Source organism: Suillus subalutaceus (genome assembly GCF_016647625.1).
Source record: "Suillus subalutaceus strain FC151 chromosome Unknown DFJ58scaffold_69, whole genome shotgun sequence".
NCBI classification, from domain to species: Eukaryota; Fungi; Basidiomycota; class Agaricomycetes; order Boletales; family Suillaceae; genus Suillus; species Suillus subalutaceus.
The window spans coordinates 31,254-49,626 of NW_024540318.1; the positions used below are offsets into that span (position 1 = coordinate 31,254).

The 18,373-nt window shown below is 49.2% G+C and overlaps 5 protein-coding genes across 5 annotated transcripts; 3 read left to right on the plus strand and 2 right to left on the minus strand.

Moving 5' to 3' along the window:
* Positions 1-1,224: 1,224 nt before the first annotated feature.
* On the minus strand, positions 1,225-5,484 carry DFJ58DRAFT_685092 (uncharacterized protein). Its single transcript, XM_041383292.1, has 5 exons — positions 5,356-5,484; positions 3,175-5,290; positions 3,050-3,124; positions 2,842-2,996; positions 1,225-2,791 (listed from the first exon to the last, which is right to left on the minus strand). Exons 2-5 carry the CDS (start codon positions 5,161-5,163, stop codon positions 1,486-1,488), a joined length of 3,525 nt encoding a protein of 1,174 aa, XP_041242758.1. The 5' UTR covers positions 5,164-5,290; positions 5,356-5,484; the 3' UTR covers positions 1,225-1,485.
* Positions 5,485-7,600: 2,116 nt separating this feature from the next.
* DFJ58DRAFT_432042 (uncharacterized protein) lies at positions 7,601-8,934 on the plus strand. The gene is made up of 3 exons (XM_041380373.1): positions 7,601-7,932; positions 8,019-8,588; positions 8,644-8,934. Exons 1-3 carry the CDS (start codon positions 7,737-7,739, stop codon positions 8,913-8,915), a joined length of 1,038 nt encoding a protein of 345 aa, XP_041242759.1. The 5' UTR covers positions 7,601-7,736; the 3' UTR covers positions 8,916-8,934.
* A 5,065-nt stretch (positions 8,935-13,999) lies between these two features.
* DFJ58DRAFT_729166 (uncharacterized protein) lies at positions 14,000-14,992 on the plus strand (the record flags this gene model as incomplete). The annotated part of the gene is made up of 3 exons (XM_041385709.1): positions 14,000-14,132; positions 14,187-14,841; positions 14,893-14,992. The coding sequence occupies 3 exons, from the start codon at positions 14,000-14,002 to the stop codon at positions 14,990-14,992; spliced, it is 888 nt and encodes a 295-aa protein (XP_041242760.1).
* Positions 14,993-16,594: 1,602 nt separating this feature from the next.
* DFJ58DRAFT_729167 (tubulin binding cofactor A-domain-containing protein) lies at positions 16,595-17,114 on the plus strand (the record flags this gene model as incomplete). The annotated part of the gene is made up of 3 exons (XM_041385710.1): positions 16,595-16,653; positions 16,702-16,807; positions 16,878-17,114. 3 exons carry the CDS (start codon positions 16,595-16,597, stop codon positions 17,112-17,114), a joined length of 402 nt encoding a protein of 133 aa, XP_041242761.1.
* Positions 17,115-17,237: 123 nt separating this feature from the next.
* On the minus strand, positions 17,238-17,887 carry DFJ58DRAFT_661994 (uncharacterized protein; the record flags this gene model as incomplete). The annotated part of the gene is made up of 3 exons (XM_041382267.1): positions 17,238-17,507; positions 17,563-17,652; positions 17,771-17,887. The coding sequence occupies 3 exons, from the start codon at positions 17,885-17,887 to the stop codon at positions 17,238-17,240; spliced, it is 477 nt and encodes a 158-aa protein (XP_041242762.1).
* Positions 17,888-18,373: the final 486 nt, after the last annotated feature.

An 18,373-nucleotide genomic window follows, 5' to 3' on the forward strand; every position in this document is an offset into this window, starting at 1 on the left:
CAACCGATGTCTCACAGTAAGCATGCTGGCTTACCCGAGTTCACATAATCGGCTGATACTGTTTTCAGTACCTTTCGGTGTAACAGTCACGCGAGTGGAGGTTGATCTCCTTACACTTGCCTTGATTCAGCTTAGCTGCTCTGTACATATCTCGCTTCACCCTGAATGGCCTGTTCGCACCCGACCAATGATTGTCTAAGATGATTTGAGTCAATCTCTGTACACGTCCAAAAATACCCTCGGGAGTCCATCATGAAGTTCTAATCCTACTCTCTATGGGTCTCAAGAAGTCATGGAGTATCATCGGTCCGCGATCAATTATCTCTAATTGTGCAGACAGAAGGATATATGCTAACTGGACTTGCGAAAGAAGTTACCAAACGCAGAGATGTCTCTACATGTGGCACTCCCGTAGCCCCATACCAGCCCCAAAGAATCAAGAGTGATCTTCGATTACATGTCAACGTCGTTTATGCTTGAAGAGATCACGCGGGATGCAAGTCGGTGATGTGACGTCTTATATAGGCCTTGGCCACCACATGATACCACTCTGATGAATGTTCCAGACAAATACTGATGTAACACGCTTGAAAGATACTGCAAATCGTTACTACTTACCTGAATGTACACAGCCCAGCCTCGAACTTTGCAAAGAACTACGTAAAAGGGTTCTCGGGCATGAAACATCAAAGGACATCCATAAGCGACCTTGGACCCTGCAGCTGCTCTTATGCAATGAGTGACCATCAGGACAACGCACGCCAAGTCTCGATGCCGTCTACTCTGAGTCGCAGGTTATACATATTTGCCTGAACATATCTTGCAACGATGATGATCCCGTTGGAGTTGAGATGGAGAACAGTGCCCCTGATATGGTGTACCTATCCAGCGTGTCACGGTCACCTCAGATATCGTTGATGATGCTAATGGATTTGGTGGTTACCACAAAGTCGTCTATAAGAACGATGTACTCACGCAGGCAAACTGTGTTGGGCTGCCTTGAAAGCCGCTTGCAGAGATGTGTTCCCATTGAACTTTAGTGACGAAGTGAAAGAGATGAGCAAGTTGCAGCATTTCCAGATGGCCAGGCTGCTAGTCAGCGGATTGGCTTCTGGGAAACATTAAATGGAGCATGGCCAGTCAACACAAAGTCATCGTGTGACCGTTGGTCTGCTAATCTGTGAAGATCGGGCTTTCAGCTACAAGTATCATGGATCATGGATGCCTGCATGACATTCGTGATCATGTAAACGTACGGTTCTTGCCATTATGCATTGCTTAGCATGTATCTATGTCAGACTGTCCAGTTCGTGATTTCCCCCGAGTGAATCCAGTTGTATGCAATGAAAGCAATAATAAGATATGGTCATGAAGCAAAGCGACGATATGTAATGTAAAGATGATGGGAAAGCAAAAAGCAAGAGGAATGACGCTTCGGTTGCAACAGTGAGTCCAAAGGCAAACCATACCGTCCAAGAACGAATATTAATCTTGATCAAGTGTCTGGTAGGGATAAGACAAGTTCGGGTATAGTCGGGGCGAGGCGGATACTAGCTCGTACTGTGCCGATTCAAAACTGCCATCTACTTTGGAATGGCGAGGCGTAGACTGCAGGGAGAGAGCAGGAGATACAGAACCTGGAGGAGGTAGAGGTGAAGATGTCTGCGAGTGCCTAGATGGGAGGGCAACATCTTGAAATGACGTCGAAAGACTCGATGAGGCTCCCATTTTAGATCGTCCAACAGACTTTCTTCGCTCAAAAATGCCACTGCCTGTTCGGGCGTGATTTGAAGGCAGATATTGTTCAGCAAGTTTCGGAGTTGGAGGTATCCCAGCATCCAAGATGCTCGGCCTCCGAGGCTTTATGGTCTCGTTAGACACAGGTCTTTCGGTATCTCGTCTTGGTTCTGAAGGAGCACTAGAAGAGGCTGTGGAACCTGATACTGATTTCCAGGTCTTGAGAATCGATTTACGGACACTCGTCTTCTCTGACGAAGGAGTTGTCGGAGACGATGGTCGTGTGGGTGTTCGTGGCATAGTCGTCGCAGGCATAGGAGAAAATCCTCTTTGCGGCGGTTGGGGCGGCCCGAGTTGATCATGAAACGATTGGGTAGGCGGTGCAGATCCCTGAAACGAAGTTTGTCCAGCGTTTGGCGTGGGAGGTTGCTGAGCCGACACCGACGCAGACTTGCTTCTACGCCAAAGTTTCTTGAAGGTCTTGACGCTGACTAGAGGAGTAGAGGTTTTTGCAGCCGCAGCATCCATCGAAAAACTTGCTGAGTCAGCAGAGAACCGGCTGGAGGGTGTTGTGGAAGCAACAGAACCCTCATCCACAGATGACAAAGATGGTCTGGATTCAATAGGAATACTGGTAAATTGTCCGGTTGCAGGATCCCAATACGTCGGGATGGGGTGTGCCTCTGACTCGAGATAAGAGGGGTACCGCCCAAAAGGATCAGGAGACAACGGTATGGGGGAGTCGGTCGCCGTGTCCGATAGCCTTCCAAAGGAAGGGGGTAAGGGTGATGGGTACGTAGATGGCTCCAAATCTCGTTTGCGAATCTTGGTCTCTGTGGAGAGAGCATTGGGTGATGAAGACCGCGAGGGTGGAGCGAACGATTTTGGGGCACCTGTAGACACACCGTTGACAGCAAGCCGAGGTGGTGACGGAGTGAGATTTAGAGGCCGATGTGATTGGGAGCTTGGAGATTGCGATGACTTATTAGCGATAGATGAGTAGGAGACAGCAGGCCACGATTTGTCGCTTGCATCGGCACGATCGATGGAGTTTCTGGAGCTTTCTTCAGCCGAAAAACTATTGACAACTGTAATTGAACTCACCCTGTCGCCTGAATGTCACGTGTACGATCAATTGATAATTTCGAAGTTCCTCCTGCATGAAGTGCGAGGAGTGACTTCGTTCGGGCATGAGTTATCGTAATATCTTGGTCCAAGTCATCTATCTTGATGTGTCTCGGAGAAAACTGTGCCAAAGTCTAGTTTCCTAGATGTCAGAATCACGAGATGAGCACATGTATTACTGGCATACCCGTTCAATCTCGTCAAGTTGGGCTCTCATGAGATATTGGCTTCTGCGTTGATCATTCGGATCGTTCTCGTCATACTACAAATAGAGTTAAGCGGCAAGGCATAGGACTGACAGCGAAAACGCACCTCTTCGTCTTCATCTCCCAGATCTAAGCCAAGGTTGAGGTCCTCGAAAACCGCACCGCCGCGCTTTTCTTCAGGACTCCGTGATCGCATATATTCTTGATCCATGTCCAGGGAGAGTCCATCATCGTCACCTATCTCATCCGCGACCGGCGTCCCTCTCGAACTTGAATGCGCATAAGGCAGACTCGTACTGTCGCCTCCACTGGAAGATGACAGCATTGGGCTTGGTCCAGTATGCAGAACGAGGCCATTTCTTGTGTCGTTGGGAGCAAGGACCAAAGGAGGGGGAGGTGACTTCTTAGAACTTCCTACGGGGGGTGACGACAGTTGCTGCGAGTTCGGTGAAGATGGTATTGATAAGGTCAACGTGGGTTTTGACATCCGGCGCATGATATCCCAAACCTCTTCCGCATCATCCACTTCATCTCCCGTTTGTTCCTGTTCAGGCATAGCAGTAATTGAGGACACATCCAACGCAAGCTTGACTACATTTGGATTGGCCTCGGGCTGATTGTCCTGCGATTCGGCGCGCATCTCAGCCCAGGTATCTGCATCGGTGCCGAAGACGTCCACCAGAGGATCATGATGACAGATGACAGTCTCGTGTGTTGTTATGTCCTCGTCAACTTCTTCGTCCGTGGGATCTGACAGGGGAGTATACCCGTCCGTGCCGCCTTCCTCCCTTGTTGTGTCTTCTTCAATTGCGTCGTCCGTGGGATCTGACAGGAGAGCATACCCACCAGTGCCGCCCTCCTCTCTCGAAGACAGTGACGCAGTAAAGCTAGGCACAGAGCTTGCATTCTGCATCCTCTCCACTAGTCTTAGATCGAACGGCACACGCTTCCCATCTCCATATCCCTCCGCACGTGGTTGAGAGTGTGCTCGATTACTTTGACGACTCTCGGCACGTTTAGCATGAGTCATTCGACGGCCACGCAACCATGGCTCGTACCACGCTGCTTTCCGTCGATCAATATCGAACTCCACTTTTGCAAGTATAGGTATTATAGAGGTTGAATTAAGACCTGGGAGGTCAACGCCAAGTATTTCATTATCAGAAGAACGGGAGGTATCGGGGGTATCTGGTTCCGAGTGTGTCAGTGATGAGGATGATAGAGGGGCAGATTTAGAGTGAGACCGAAGATCGGATACTGAAGACGTGGTAGACGAGGGAGTAATTGGGTATGTGATAGGCTGCGGTTGCGGCGTTTCTGTCCGCATAGGGGTGACCAAAGGGCGCAAGTTGGACTGGCCCGGTGGATCTAGTCCTAGACCCAGACCGAAAGGACTGGAGCCTGATCCCTGCGAAAGTGCGAGAGATTCTTCACGCTCAGCTTTCAGAACTCGACCCCAGATACGTTTCCAGATTTCTTCAGAGATGCGTGGACCTGGTTCCTCTGCGTCCTCATTTCCTGAAATAGGGGTCGCATAAGGCATTGGACTGCTCTGGCGACTTTGTGCGGAAGTTGTAATAAGGTAAAGAACGAGGCCGATTGTGCTAGGTAAAGCATATTCTTTGGCAATTGCATGAAGTTGCGCATGCAGAGAAGGCTGCAGAGAGACAAGGGTGCCGCGTCGGAACTGTGTGTGATATCCTGACGCATTGGGAGGAGGCGCAGGCTCCAATGGGTCAGACGCATCGAAGTCGTGAAGGAGATGAAGAGGTGGTATGACATGGAGCAGGAACTTGGACTGAGATGAAGACGCAAATGATCCAACATTATAAGTAGATGCATTAGACGGCGTCGTCACGCGCCAGGGAAGATCAGCATGACTTATGGTGGGAGATGTACCAGGAAAGGAAGCAGACAAGTATGGAGATGAAGAATTGGGTCCTGCGGGAGAAGGCATAGAGACTCCCAGGGCATTAGCTATCTTCACAAGACGATGCGGGGGTAAAGGTGCACGAGGCGGAGCCCATTGCCCCGGCTGAAGACTATGCGGGTTTCCAGAGATATGAGAACGTTCTACTGGCACGACTTTTGACATGACACGGAGTGGTGTCAACTGATTAGAACTTCTGGCAGCTCAGCACAGGGAAAGCAGAGTAAAATAGTCCTTGGGTGTCACACTGAGCGGTGTTAGAATCAGCAACGTTAACCTAGGTGATCGTGTTCTGAACCCATCATCATACACAGGGTCAGCAAGGCGGTCTTGGAGTTCAGAAATATATGAACGAACATTGGCGCGACTATTCCGGGAAAATTCATAAAATAACAGTCCTCTGTTGTCGCCAGCGTCGCCTTGCTCGAGAACAAGGTCAGTCGTACCTTGGTCAATGGTCGTACCTTAAGTAGGCCTTAAGACAACCTTAGACTCGGAGGGCACACTACATGGGGCATGCTTGCTTTGCTTCAAACTTTCCATTGACAACTGTGAGAAACAATTTCTATTTTTAGATCTTTTTGTATTAAGCCTTTGTGAAGTTGACTACTAGAGTCGCCGTGCTCGACGCCGAGTTCAACGTGAAATGCATGCTAACAATAATCTATCCAGGCTAAATACAGGTGCAGGTTATCTCAGGCCCGTGTATCAGCACCGACTGGCAACCATTGTTTGTGAGTACTTGAGTATTCGTTAACGGTTTGATTGAAACTGACTTGGTAACATTTGGACAGAACAGCACGCGCCTACAACTTACTCAATCACAAGGCAATATTTAACTGGCAATGCCAGTGCACCAGTAAAAGACACTTCATTCGGAAGCAGAAGTTGTACATGGCAGCCGTGATTTATCATACCATTTCTACTGGATTGTGACCAATGAGAATGACCAGTATGGCTCCCGGAACAATCCCACGTCCGCAGCCATTCGTGTGCCTGTGTCGCGTACACCCACACTCATAGGGCGAAGAAACTACATGCAGAAGTCAGATAGGTTGATGAGGCTACTTCTATGCAAAGCTCGTCTTCCTCCGCCGCAGCCGCCGCCGCATCGCCATCCCCTAACATCAGGGTCATCCTCGTCCCTAACCAGCCGCTCATATGGCTCATTTAACTGGTGTTCCAGAAAGGAGACGGCCGTTCTCCCGTGGACTGGACCGATAGTGTGATTTTAATTTCTTCTGTGCTGATGCTTTCAGGGGTACGCTCAGTCGGAGCAGCGGTGAAGCGCACATTAACTTCGCTCTGCTACGCCGGACCAAGAGTGCGCCTGAGGTACGATCTTAATCTTGGTTTAGTAGTAAGCCATATTCTTGTCGATTGGACGCATAAATCTGCGTATGCAAGAAAATCCTCATCGAATTCCAAAAGCACTTTGCTCGGGCGAGGCAGGTGCGGACAGTGCCGCGATAGACGTCCAGCAAATTATCTGTTGTGGTGGTCGAATTTGCAAAGATTTTTTTTTTCGAATCTGGACGCTATCGACAGATGCGTGACTCTATCTGTTGCTGGACCCGACGAACGGACACTCGAGAACCCCGCAATTCTACTACGAAGTCTGACAATTTCCATGCGGAACAGACGCAGGGTGGCGGAGGCAACTCGCAATTCTTCAGATGCGATGGTATATTACTCCTAACAAGACAGTGATTTCCCATGGCTGTCCTTCAGATACGGATACGGGAGAATAGCCGTCCATTTGCAATCCCTTGCTCCCGACACGATGGTAAGTATAACCTTGAGCTAGAAAACACTTGACTAACTTCAGGACCTGTGACATACTTGAGTCACAATCAAGTTGTACATCTCGACTTCTAGTGTGTAAATATCTCCAATCAAATTTGTTGAAGTTTTTTGACATTCGACATCATTCCAACGAGTCGTACAATCTGGAAGGTTGGTGACTCCCTGTTGACGCTCGAGAACCACCAGAACCCTGATGTGTTTAGCAGGTGACCTAGTCCACGAACGAGTAACTCCCTATAACGGAAATGAAGGGGTGTTGAAATATCGGCGGAAGTTGCTGTCTATCAATTCATTATCGACTTTCCATCGATAGGAACGATCGGAGGGTCGGCAGCCGTTCCATCACAATCTACTCATCCAAAATCCAAAAAAAAATTCCAAAAATCGTTCTTCAACATCGTAGAAGTTCGCTGTGGACTCAGCTGATGTGCCATGTTGGTTGGGTGCAGCATGTTCGGCTGTTTAGATCCAGCCAGTGATAGAATATACATGCACACGGTAGCCTCGAGGCATGGTAAAAATACATAACGGTGCCGACGGCTTGGATTGGGCCGGGTGGTGTTTGGGTGAACTCTAGGTACAATAGAGAGCAGGACGTTTGGTTGATGAGAGGACCTGGATGGTTTTTCTTCTTCTGTAGAACTGCCATTGTTCCTCATGGTGTGCAAATAAAGGGCAAACAGGAGGACTGATGGATATGATAGAATAGGCGCCCGAATTATTATGAACGGTTTGGTTCCGTAGCTTGTTAGCGAAGGAGATCGCTTTCTGGAGACTTTGGGGGTGACCGGTGACCATTGTTACTTGATTCTTAGCTTCCTCCTTTTCTTCTTAAATTTGCTTTTTTACCTTTTAGTTCACGATAAACTTGTGCGCTACAAGTTTTCATTTTGTACCACGACCCATCTACGAAATTTTTTCACAGCAGTCCAATGGATCAGCACCAGCACCAGCACCAGCACCAACAGCACATAACCGATGATCACAACCAAAATCTCGGACATGCAAGTCCTTATGGATTCTATCCAGCCGAGCAAGAATCATCTTACAGCCTCGCGTACAACCACCACGCGATGCAGCACCAGCAGTCTTTTCCTGTCGTGCAGCATCCTAACCCTCATCATCCTCGTGGGTACTTTTCTATCCTCGAGGCCAAAACTCACCTTAAACACATGTTGATCTGATAATGTGCTCATGTTCTTGATTCTTTGTAGGCCATCTATCTGCGCCAGACTTGCATCAAGGCCTGCAGTTCCATAATCTTAGCCTCATGCCCACGCATCAAACGCATCAATATCCGCCACCCGTGTATACCTCATCGCCACAACATGTGTCAATGAATCTGCCTGCTGGCTCACCCCCTCCGCCCTCACCTCACATGTACGATCCTTTGTCCCCACCCATTTCAGGATCTGACACATCAGCGGACGGCCTTTACCACCACCATTCGAGAAACAGCAGCGGGACAGGCTCCCCATCGTCATCCCGTGGACCTAGTTTAGTTCATCGCCAATCTCTTCGCTACAACCCCACCCCTTCCCCAACCACCAGTTCTTCTGGGCGTCGTGGCCGTGCTCGTTCCTTAAACGACTCAGACGACGAAGACAACATGGGCGCTACATACGTGGAGAACTTGGCTCACACCAGAAAGGAGGCAACACGCAGACAGCGCATTGAGGCTGAGCAAAGGCGTAGAGACGAATTACGCGATGGCTATGCCAAATTGAAGGACGTCTTACCAGTTTCTAACCAGAAGAGTAGCAAGGTGTCGTTACTCGAGCGAGGTAAGGCGATCAATGATAATCTTCGCCACCGGATGGTTAACGTTGTGGCGTTTAGCTACCAATCACATCATCTTTCTGGACAAACAGACACAGGAGATGCAGGCTCGTCTCATGGTGCTAGAGCAGGAGGTACAACGCCTTCGTGCCGTCAATGAGAAAATCTCGCTTGGCACTAGCAGCTCCCCTTCGCCGGGAAACATTCATGGCGTTGATGCCCGACCATTGTCGCCTCCCCCTGAGCCTGGGATGCAAAGTCATTCTCTCGCTCATGTTCAAGGCCAAGAACCCCCGCGAGAGGATTCACGCAGTCCTGCCTCGGATTACTGAGGTGCTGTGGCTCGCGCCATTATCTACGGACGCTGCTGCTATCCATTTTCATCATTTTTACATCTTGTTTCACTGCACATCATGTATTTCTTATTCGTGTTTTGCGGCTCAGCGGTGGGAGAAGTCGAGAGGTATCTAGCTTTGGACGAGGCAGGTCGAGGAGTAGGCGCTGGGGACGTGTTCGGCGCTATGCGCAGTCCTATCGTCAATCCGCCTTCCTTCGACGTCTCATACAACTTGATGTTGCAGGATCGATACGAATTCTCGCCCCTCTTGATCCGAGGAAGCGCTTGATTACTCCAATCGTGCTTTGTCTCGTTGATCGATAGGCGTTTGAGACTGTGTCTCCACCTCACATCACCTCGTGAATGCTCTAGTCCCAAGTGGACTATCGTTTCCTCAAAGCTTAATCCCCTAACCGCCAAGTATTCGGGCCACTCATCCCATTCTATCACTAACATGTATTGCACTCCTCTCACGACTGCATCTAACCATATATTCATCCCCCACCCATCACTCACTCATACGTAACGCGTCTACACACCTGCCCGCCATTACACACCATAGGTGCGGCTTGCTACGACCGCAATATACGAAATTCACACGACTGAACGAACTCATTCTTGACGAATACTGCACGAACTCACTCGACGGGAACCGACGGAAAGGGCGCACCAAAATTATAACCCGCTCGCCGAAGTACTTTTCGACCCGATGGTCAACTGTCTCTTCGGTTGGTGTGAACGGATTTAATCTAGGGCTTTCTTGATGAAAGCGCGGGTGCCCTCTCTAGGAGAGGGCTGGAGCGAAAAGGTGCCTACCGAAGGAAGTTGTAGAACAGCCCCCGACGATATGATCTATCATCTGTAGTCAGTACAGTAGTTTGTTCAACGCCTCGCGCTTTTCTGTTTTTCTATATCATTCTATCGTCCTCATTCTTGTACGAAGGCTGGTCTAGACCTTGACCAAGGGCAAACCAAGTAGCGTGTACGATCGACCGATCTAGACTTGATCGTTCGATGGATACCTAGACAATCATACACATTCGTCGGGATACCGGTAGCGGAGCACCTTGCTCACGTCCCAAACAACCCTCGGATTTTTGACAGCTCCACGTTAAAAACACATAATTATAATTGTGGCGGGAAACAAGCAAAATGCCCTCTAACTTCGCGTAACTCTAGTAACACACGATTGGCTCCACAGGAAGAAGATCCCCGGAAGCCGGGGCTCTAACACCACTGTCAAATAGACTCTGGAGTCCTCGGATAAGGTATCGTCAGAATTGGGCACTCTGAGTTCATATTCTTAGTATACAGGGGGAGTTCTTCTCCACTGACGTGGATGATGTACAGCAATCACCAGATGACCCGGGAGCTAGAGAGCAGTTGGCACCTGGCGATGCGTACTTGCCGGATGGTGAGTGACATTGTTGCCAAACATTCTATGGGGGCTAGCCTCTCCCCATACAATGGACCTGTCAAAATGCAGTCCTCTACGCGCCGAAACTTGAGGAACTGAACCGGTCCCGAATCGTCAAACCATCGCCGATTGAGAGAAGCACCACCAAAACAGTAGGCTAGCAGCTCCTTCCAGAATGGGGCTCTGATAAGTTCAGCGGAGATGAATCTGGATAGCGAGGCAGTTCTATCGGCAGTTCCATTGAGCGCAGAGAGAACGGGTGTTTATTTTTTTTCATAGACGTGAAAGGGTAACGCAAGACATCCTGATCAGTGTAAAACGTTACATAGTCAAGAGGAGTTGTCCAAATCGACAAGGAGATGATCAAGATCCCTTGGGTATAGCTGGAAAGATCAATAGCCATCTGCATACCGAACCCCACGGCCTTCCTAGAGGGATCACAAGAACTTACCCAGCGGACAATTTAGTGACTTGAAAACTAATGTGAAACTGAAAAAAGAGTCTGGAACTGCTTCGACCAAATATTGTGACAGGATGAGCCTATAGCGCGCGGTCCATACAAAGTTCAGTAAAGTAGAGTTTCGAACACGCCGTCATGCAAGGGCCCATTGGACCGTGAGACCGAGTGCTTTTAACGAGATCATCCAAGGCTAGTAGTGACAAGCTGTTGATGACGATTGAATATTGAGCCCGCATCACGTATACCCATGCGCAGGGCGGATATCACCTTTCCTGCTAGGTTGATCAGGACAGATCTCCTCGTGTTTGCAAATATTCCTGGCTTGAAATCGGAAAGGCGATCTCTCGAGCGACGCGGGGGCACTGCGGGGGCAGGCAAGAATTGTGTCACGCTCGTGACAAGAAGGCGTCACTCGCTTAACCATCACACTTGCCTCTTTCGGAGTTCAAGCTCAAGTTGAGTTTGTTCCAGCCGAATGCTCGACGGGCTCCACAGGTTTCCGCGAAACGCAATGCACTAACTCTTCCACCACTTCATTGATTCGCTATGAACACAGCGAGGAGCTAATTTGGGGCTCTTATTTGTGACTCGACATTCTCGAGACTGCGCTCAATCTGCGATATAGTAAACTACCGATCTAGGGGCCTTACCTTCATACTATCGCCTTTGTTTGTTCAATGCTTCCAGAATGGAATGGAACCACAAGGCCTGATACGGCGCACGATAAGTCCTACTCATGAAACTAATCGCTTACTTTTCTCCGTGCACTAGAATCAATTATTCTAACCGTCGATCTTACATGGGTTTCGTTCACCCACAACGAGGCTCCTGATAGGCTGATGTTACAGTCTTATCGACTCGTTTTGCAGGGGCCTCGCAGCTGATGCGCTTTGCTTACGGCGTCCCTATTTTCGCCTCAACTTTGCTTGCTTCTTGCTTTCATGATAAGCGGCGGGGTCTCTGTAGTACTACGCGGGCGAAGGTGCTTGTAGATCCCCGGAGAACCAAGAATTTCACAATCCTCCGATCCGAGGAAAGTCTAGACACTGGCGCGATGCATGACTAGTTTTGCGCTTCTTTCTCGGCACAAGTGGGCATATTGAACTCTGCTTGTTCTCTGTGAACTCATCCGGCCGTCTCTTGGTCTACCCGGAACATCCATGTACACCTACATGCTTCCTACGTTGTGGCTGTGTTCCTGTGATCAGTTGAAAGGTTTCCCACTCATTCATTCCACACGGTAGAGGTTTTATGCAGGGCTTAGCCATCTACTGGGATATGAATGCCGCGGTAACGAAATTCTTCTATCGCAATGGTCCGTCAGTGCATAACTGTGGTCGTGCCCTCTAGGTTAGTGCGAGACAGTCGGACCTGACAGCTGTGTAGTGACGCAGGCTTCGCCTCTGCTGCGTGTTTTTGCTTAAAGTCTAATTACGTTTTCTCGCTAACGTCATCTGATGGTGATTGATCATCCTCCATTCTCAAGTCACACATCTATTCACTCGAACTCACTCGTACGTTAATACTAGAGATCTGATGCGAGCCCACTGATTGACGAGAGAGGGCACTGTTGTGATTAGACATGGAACGTTCTTTGGACTTTCCAAAAAGAACGCGCGCTCTCGGCTGTAGACAAGGCATTCCAATTGCACAGGCACGTACCAAACATGGACCCACGGCGTAACACCACTGGAATATAATAACTGCGCCTCGTTATAGACATGAGAGGAGGTAATTATTTTGTGGTGTCATATTATGAAGTTCTGACTTACCGCCGCGATATTGTCAGGGAAGGTTGAGATGACGGCATTGCTTCGTCGCGTTTAGCAACGCCTTAAGCCCTAGAGAGAAAGCGTTTCAGTTGTGCATTTACATCGGCTGGATGATCATAATTGCACAGGAGACGTTCCGAGGCTCATGTGATCAGTCACAAGTGAGTGAATTCAAAACTAGCTCTGCGTGACAGCACATATTAAATTATACCAATAGTTGTCAAGAAAAGTGACACAAATGATCGGAGTATGTATATGGATCGCAATTTATAAGGTTTAGCGCGAGTAGCGGGGGGATGAACGAAACGTTGCTGAGGTTTGTGATCCTCATGTTGAGAAAAAATTGATTGAACCGAATTTGAGGACCAGACTTAGGCAAAATCACAGATACCGATTCGATAACACGGGCGGCTGCTAGGGTCACCGGATAGCGCCTTACTTGGCTAGCCGGATCTAGATTTATAGTGTCACCGGCGAGACAGGGTATTACAAGTTGACCGAGCCGCGGCGCGGCGGGCAAAAATGTAACGCGTCAGGGTTGGGAACGGTATGATCGGGACTTGGAGTTCTGGGGGGGACCAGAAGCGAACCCAGAGGAAGGAGGAAGCGACATGAAAAATGCTATGGTGGTAAATGGGCTAGACGATCATGAGTTAGCTTAGGGTGAGCGTGAATGGCGTTCGGAGAAAGGGTTGGGTAACGGGCAAGAAGTGAAAGAATGGAGATGAGATGACAATTTAGCAATGGAAGGAAATGGATGATACAAATTACAGACAAAATGGAGAGCGGGTTGTGGCTGATTTGGAATTGATGATCTGATGGCAAGTGGGGGCTGGCCGTGTTAGGATTGGCTCAGGAAAGGATCCGGACAACGAGGCAGTAATTACTAGACTAAGGAGACTTGAGTGGGAAGAGATGCGTGTCAATGAAAGCCCCGTTTGTGAAAAGATAGGAACCGCTTTAGAGAGAAGAAGACAGGGACTAGAAATTCCGAAGTCATTTTTGGCCATGAAGGGTTGAAGGCACAAACACGAGGCATAGCGGGAATACCACACTTTCCAAATTTAGTAACGTGAGATTTACCTTCCTAAAGAAATCATTACAAGCTATTTGCGCCAGGGATATTTAGACGGAATCAAAAAACTAACAAGTCTCCTCATCCCCTTCTTCTCTTCAAATCCTCAGATCCCGACTACCTCCCTGTTCTCCAGTTCCGACTTTTTTTTTCTTTCTTCAACTTTGTTGTTCTATTGTGCAGTCGGCTCCGGTAAGTTTCTTATTATTCTATTGTAGTCCTTTTGTTTAACGCAATGTAGCCCCAGCATATTTCAAGTGTCAGCTTATTTTGACGATCATCTCTACCTAGCTGCAGTGCAAGCACCCGCCCTCCGTACACCGACACATCCTTTTTTTAGTTTCAATCAGCCCTCATGGAATCCACTCTCCTCGAGCACCCCCGGAGCCCCCACTTCATGGACACCTCATTTGCTTATGACTCGATTGCCAATCTCGAGCCGTACTTGCAGTACCCTCAGTCCCCCTATGGTGTTTCCACGATGTCTCGTTAGTGTTGAATTACTCATATATTCCCACGAGTTAACCGTGTTCTATTTTTAGTCCCTGGACCCTCGTCCTCGTCTCCTCGCTTGGACTTCAACTCGCTGAACCTTACCAACTCCATCGGCGAGTACTCTTACTCTTCGAGCACGTCGTACACGACTGCTTCGCCGGGGCGCCCTTACACGCCCCCCGACAACGGCATCTCACCGCCCGCTGTGTACTCTCTCAGCGCTGGCGAGCTCTCGTCGGACGGCCTTACTTCTGGCCGGCGTAGCCGTGGAAGCGGGACCCACTCCCCTTCCTCCGTGCACTCCGTTCCTTACTCCGCTGCCGTGCCGCGGTCGCACCGCTTCAACCCCATTGCGGCGCCCACCACGCGCTCTGCTACCAAGGCTACGCGGAGAAAGTCGAGGAATGACGACTCTGATGATGAAGATGATGACTTCCAGCCCTCCATCCCTGCAAATGCCAGCACTGACATGCGCCGCGAGACGATCCGTCGTCAACGCATCGAGTCAGAGCAGAGGCGTCGAGATGAGCTTCGGGACGGTTACCGCAGACTCAAGGATGCTCTTCCGGTCTCCAACCAGAAGTCTAGCAAGGTCTCGCTCCTAGACCGCGCTACGACTCACGTCAAGTACCTCGAGATGACCGCTCAGCAGCTCCAGACGAGACTCCAACAGGCTGAGGCCGAAGTACAGCGACTTCGCTCGTAAGTTTCTTATCGACACTGCTTTGCTACACAATCTAACCTTGTGTTTAGCGTCAATGAGGCATTGATGCTCGGCACCGCTGAGCAACGTCACGCCGCTGCTGCCGCCGCAGTCGCAGCAGTATCTCAGCAATCACAGTCAAATTTCTGATTGCCGTACTGACGTGGACTCGCTTCGAAAATATCCGCAATAAAAGCACCGTCGGTTTACATTATCAGCATTGTTTATTCGCATGATCACACGACACTGGAATACCTGTTGCCGGACCACAGGTTTCACGCACACGGACACTTAGCACGCATTTTTTATTTCTGCACTCGTCATGAACCTCATACGCATTGTTATGTCTTCCTGCGTTGCATGGATGGCGCTTTGGGCGTCCTAGTGACGTTCTATTCATTTTTGGACAGGCGTAAGTAGCGCTTGCGCTGCTCGTTCGTCGACTGCTATGCATCGACGAGTAGGAAACCCTGACGATGAAGATAGGATACCGACTGGATCCGGATGATGTGTGGAGGACACGATACGACACAAGACCGCAGGGCAGCTTGAGGCACTCGGTCACATCCAAGTGGTGTGCATGCTTCGCCGCATCTGCGTGTGCTTCTTGTTATCACGCCATCCTCTGTCCCCCCCCTTCCGTTCCATTTCATCCTTCTCGCACTGAGACGAACGACCACTTTATTGTGGTACGTGCCTCGTGCGCGCCGATACACAGGCGCATCAATAGTGGCAACACTCTCACGGGCAACCTGCCTTTCTGGAATGGGTTTTCATTACGTAGCTATTCATCTCCGTCCTCTATGAAGACTATTCCGCATCTAGCACGCATGGCATGTTTTATTATCATCCTACTTATCACCTTTTGTCATGATCCGGCGACTGATCACCGCTTCTTTCGTGACCCGTACCCTTTTCGCGAGATCATCAAGCTATCTCGCGGATAACACATGGCGACCACAGCATTGTATGTTTGTGTGCAAGTGCAGCCATTGTGGTTGGCGCAGCGGAGTTACTTGTTTTTGAAGGTTTTTTGCGACCACCGCCTACATTTTCCACTTCGACATTCCCATGTCTCTGAGCAGCTCGTCATCCTCCGTACCTCATTTGCTAGTCAAGTGTAGCGTGCTTTGAGGAGGGCTTGAGCGCCGGATGCATACGGTGATTTAGGAGTTGGTCATTGTTGCAGTTCTTGACGTTCTGTTCACTCCCGCTTGCGGGTTTGGATGCATTGGTCGTCGACATTCCTGACACTTCGATTATCCTCACGCTCTGGTTCCCACCGCCACCCATTCCGCCGCATATCACACATCGTCGTTCGTCCCGCTCTCATGTTTCATTGTCGCTATTTCCACACGCACTATATTTGTCGATTCTTTGTCAAGCTTCTTGTAGGTATCAGTTGTACTTGCTGCACTGGCGAGCGCGGGCTGTACTGCATCTATGTAGAATTGTCATACTGTATCTCAAGCAATGAATCGATATTTCCGCTTTCTGAACAGAAATTCTGAAATGTGGGAGAATGCAGCTTGTGGTCGATATAAGGAATAATTCGATCGAGTCATACTGGTATTTGCAACTCGATTGCAGAGATCTGTTGTTGAGTTCAAAACGCACATGAATTGGAATTATGGAGCGGCGGTAGTAGCCAATAACTATGACCTTATCGATGGGGTCGATCTGGATGCAACGATAAGGCCAAAGGCCATCTTCCTCGTCATTTCAATTAGTCATCTAGTAAGCTATACCACCATGTCGAACAAGCCAGCCGTTCTCCGTCAGCTGAACATCAAGTCAGGCATATCGAAAAGGTAAGAATAGCAACTTTGGGGTCAAAGAGCGCTAACACGATTTCTCAGGGTGTTGAAGGAACACATCCTGTATGCAAAAGAAGCAGAAGAGCAACAGCGGAAACTCGATAAGCTTATCGCAAATAACGCTGAAGAGTGGGACGTGAAAAGTGCCGTGCGTGACAACCAGTCATTTTACATTCATCACCAGCTGAAGCTCATGTTTATGACAACACGCCGATCAGAGAAGGATATTGGAAGAGTCACACAGAATGATCAAGGATTCTGATAACCGTCTAGGCAAGGCGGTACAAGATCTACGAGAACTCGTCGTGCGTATTTCCGTCGTTTTCTATCTTTGCTTTGCGCCCCCCCCTGATGTGCGCGTCTTTTGGAAGCTGCGAGCCAAGTCCCAACCTGAGTTTGCGGAAGATGTTGAACTGCTGCATGCGGAGGAAGCATTGGAGGAGGCGAGCGTGTAAGTTTCGGCTGTTAACTTGGACAATCACGCGATGATATGAACCTGACTTTTGATTGCATTACATTAGACACTTTGATTCGAAGGTTTCGGCATAGACGTGCAGCTCATTATGGTTTAGTTGAACTCATGTATTCATCGCGTCGTATGAGGAAGTTTGTACTAGTTGTTCGTGCTGTTGTGATGCCCTGAGGCGTGTAAGGGCGTCGAGGATGCCCACCCATGCATCTCGATCGATGCGCTCTTCTTGCAGGCCTCGACTGGACCCGGCAGCTCTTGGAAGACCGACACCGAGTGAAGGGGGAACAAATCCGAGAGAGGGGGCTGTGATCGCGGAAGGTGCAATTCGTGACTGGCGGATATGAGCCAGTGAAGAACGAATAGCTACTTGAATTGACTTCAGGGATTGAGTTGATAATTTTTTCAAGATGTGCGATGAGAAGTTGACTGACGTCTAACCGTTCAAAGTACTCGCTCACTTCTAGAACGAATTGTTCTGATCGCTCTTCTCCCTGAGGAAGGGAGTCCTCGGGCTCATCCGTCTGGGGGGAGAGTGAGCAGTGAGACGGACGAGGCTGCAAGGGATAGGAGACGAGTTATGTCCTAGTGGAGCATGATTTGTGAGCGGTACGCCCCCCATGCGGTGTGTTACGGCTTCACTTTTTCGACTTCACCCAAGGCGTAAATCTGACGTGCAGTACGGCTTGACGTCCATATAGGATCGATCTCAGATGGATCGTTTTCTTGGATGGGCGCTGGTTCTTGGCGGTGTGCCATGAGGAAGAAAAACTTTGTATTGATACTGCTATTGATAGCGCAGCAGTTTGTAGTCGGTTATTTGTGTTTGTAAATTACGGAGTTATCATTTAAAGTTCCCCTGAAGCCCTCTCCCCCATGACGCAGCGTAGAGGCGAGGACCCGCGGTCCTCTGGAGAACCCCTACCCTTTAATGATCAACCAGGGACATCACGCATGGGGTACCGTATAAATAAGTGCTTGCTCGATGAAAATTTATACTTAAGTGAACGACCCTGAAGGTGAGAGTGTCAGCGTTGTGAGACATAATTATAAGGTTATTGTGCAACACTTCGAAAGGGTTAAGTCACATTGCGCATCAGGACAGGGCCGCCCTAAAACGAAATGGGGGTCTTTTGCTATCAGTCGTAGACGCGTGCAGCATGTAGGATATGATATCGGAGGTGCTCAAACTTCCGACGAATGGAATATCCCCCTAAATTCCGTCCTTGGGCATGAACTATTACT

What these genes read in the sequence shown, in the direction of transcription:
- DFJ58DRAFT_685092 (XM_041383292.1), bottom strand. Translation starts at nt 5,163, where the DNA reads ATGTCAAAAGTCGTGCCAGTAGAACGTTCTCATATCTCTGGAAACCCG. An exon ending in AACTTGACGAGATTGAACGG is followed by an intron (nt 2,997 to 3,049) that starts GTATGCCAGTAA and finishes CTAGGAAACTAG; the next exon opens with ACTTTGGCACAGTTTTCTCC. An exon ending in CGTGACATTCAGGCGACAGG is followed by an intron (nt 2,792 to 2,841) that starts GTGAGTTCAATT and finishes AGAAAGCTCCAG; the next exon opens with AAACTCCATCGATCGTGCCG.
- DFJ58DRAFT_432042 (XM_041380373.1), top strand. Translation starts at nt 7,737, where the DNA reads ATGGATCAGCACCAGCACCAGCACCAGCACCAACAGCACATAACCGAT. An exon ending in TCCTAACCCTCATCATCCTC is followed by an intron (nt 7,933 to 8,018) that starts GTGGGTACTTTT and finishes GATTCTTTGTAG; the next exon opens with GCCATCTATCTGCGCCAGAC. An exon ending in GGTGTCGTTACTCGAGCGAG is followed by an intron (nt 8,589 to 8,643) that starts GTAAGGCGATCA and finishes TGTGGCGTTTAG; the next exon opens with CTACCAATCACATCATCTTT.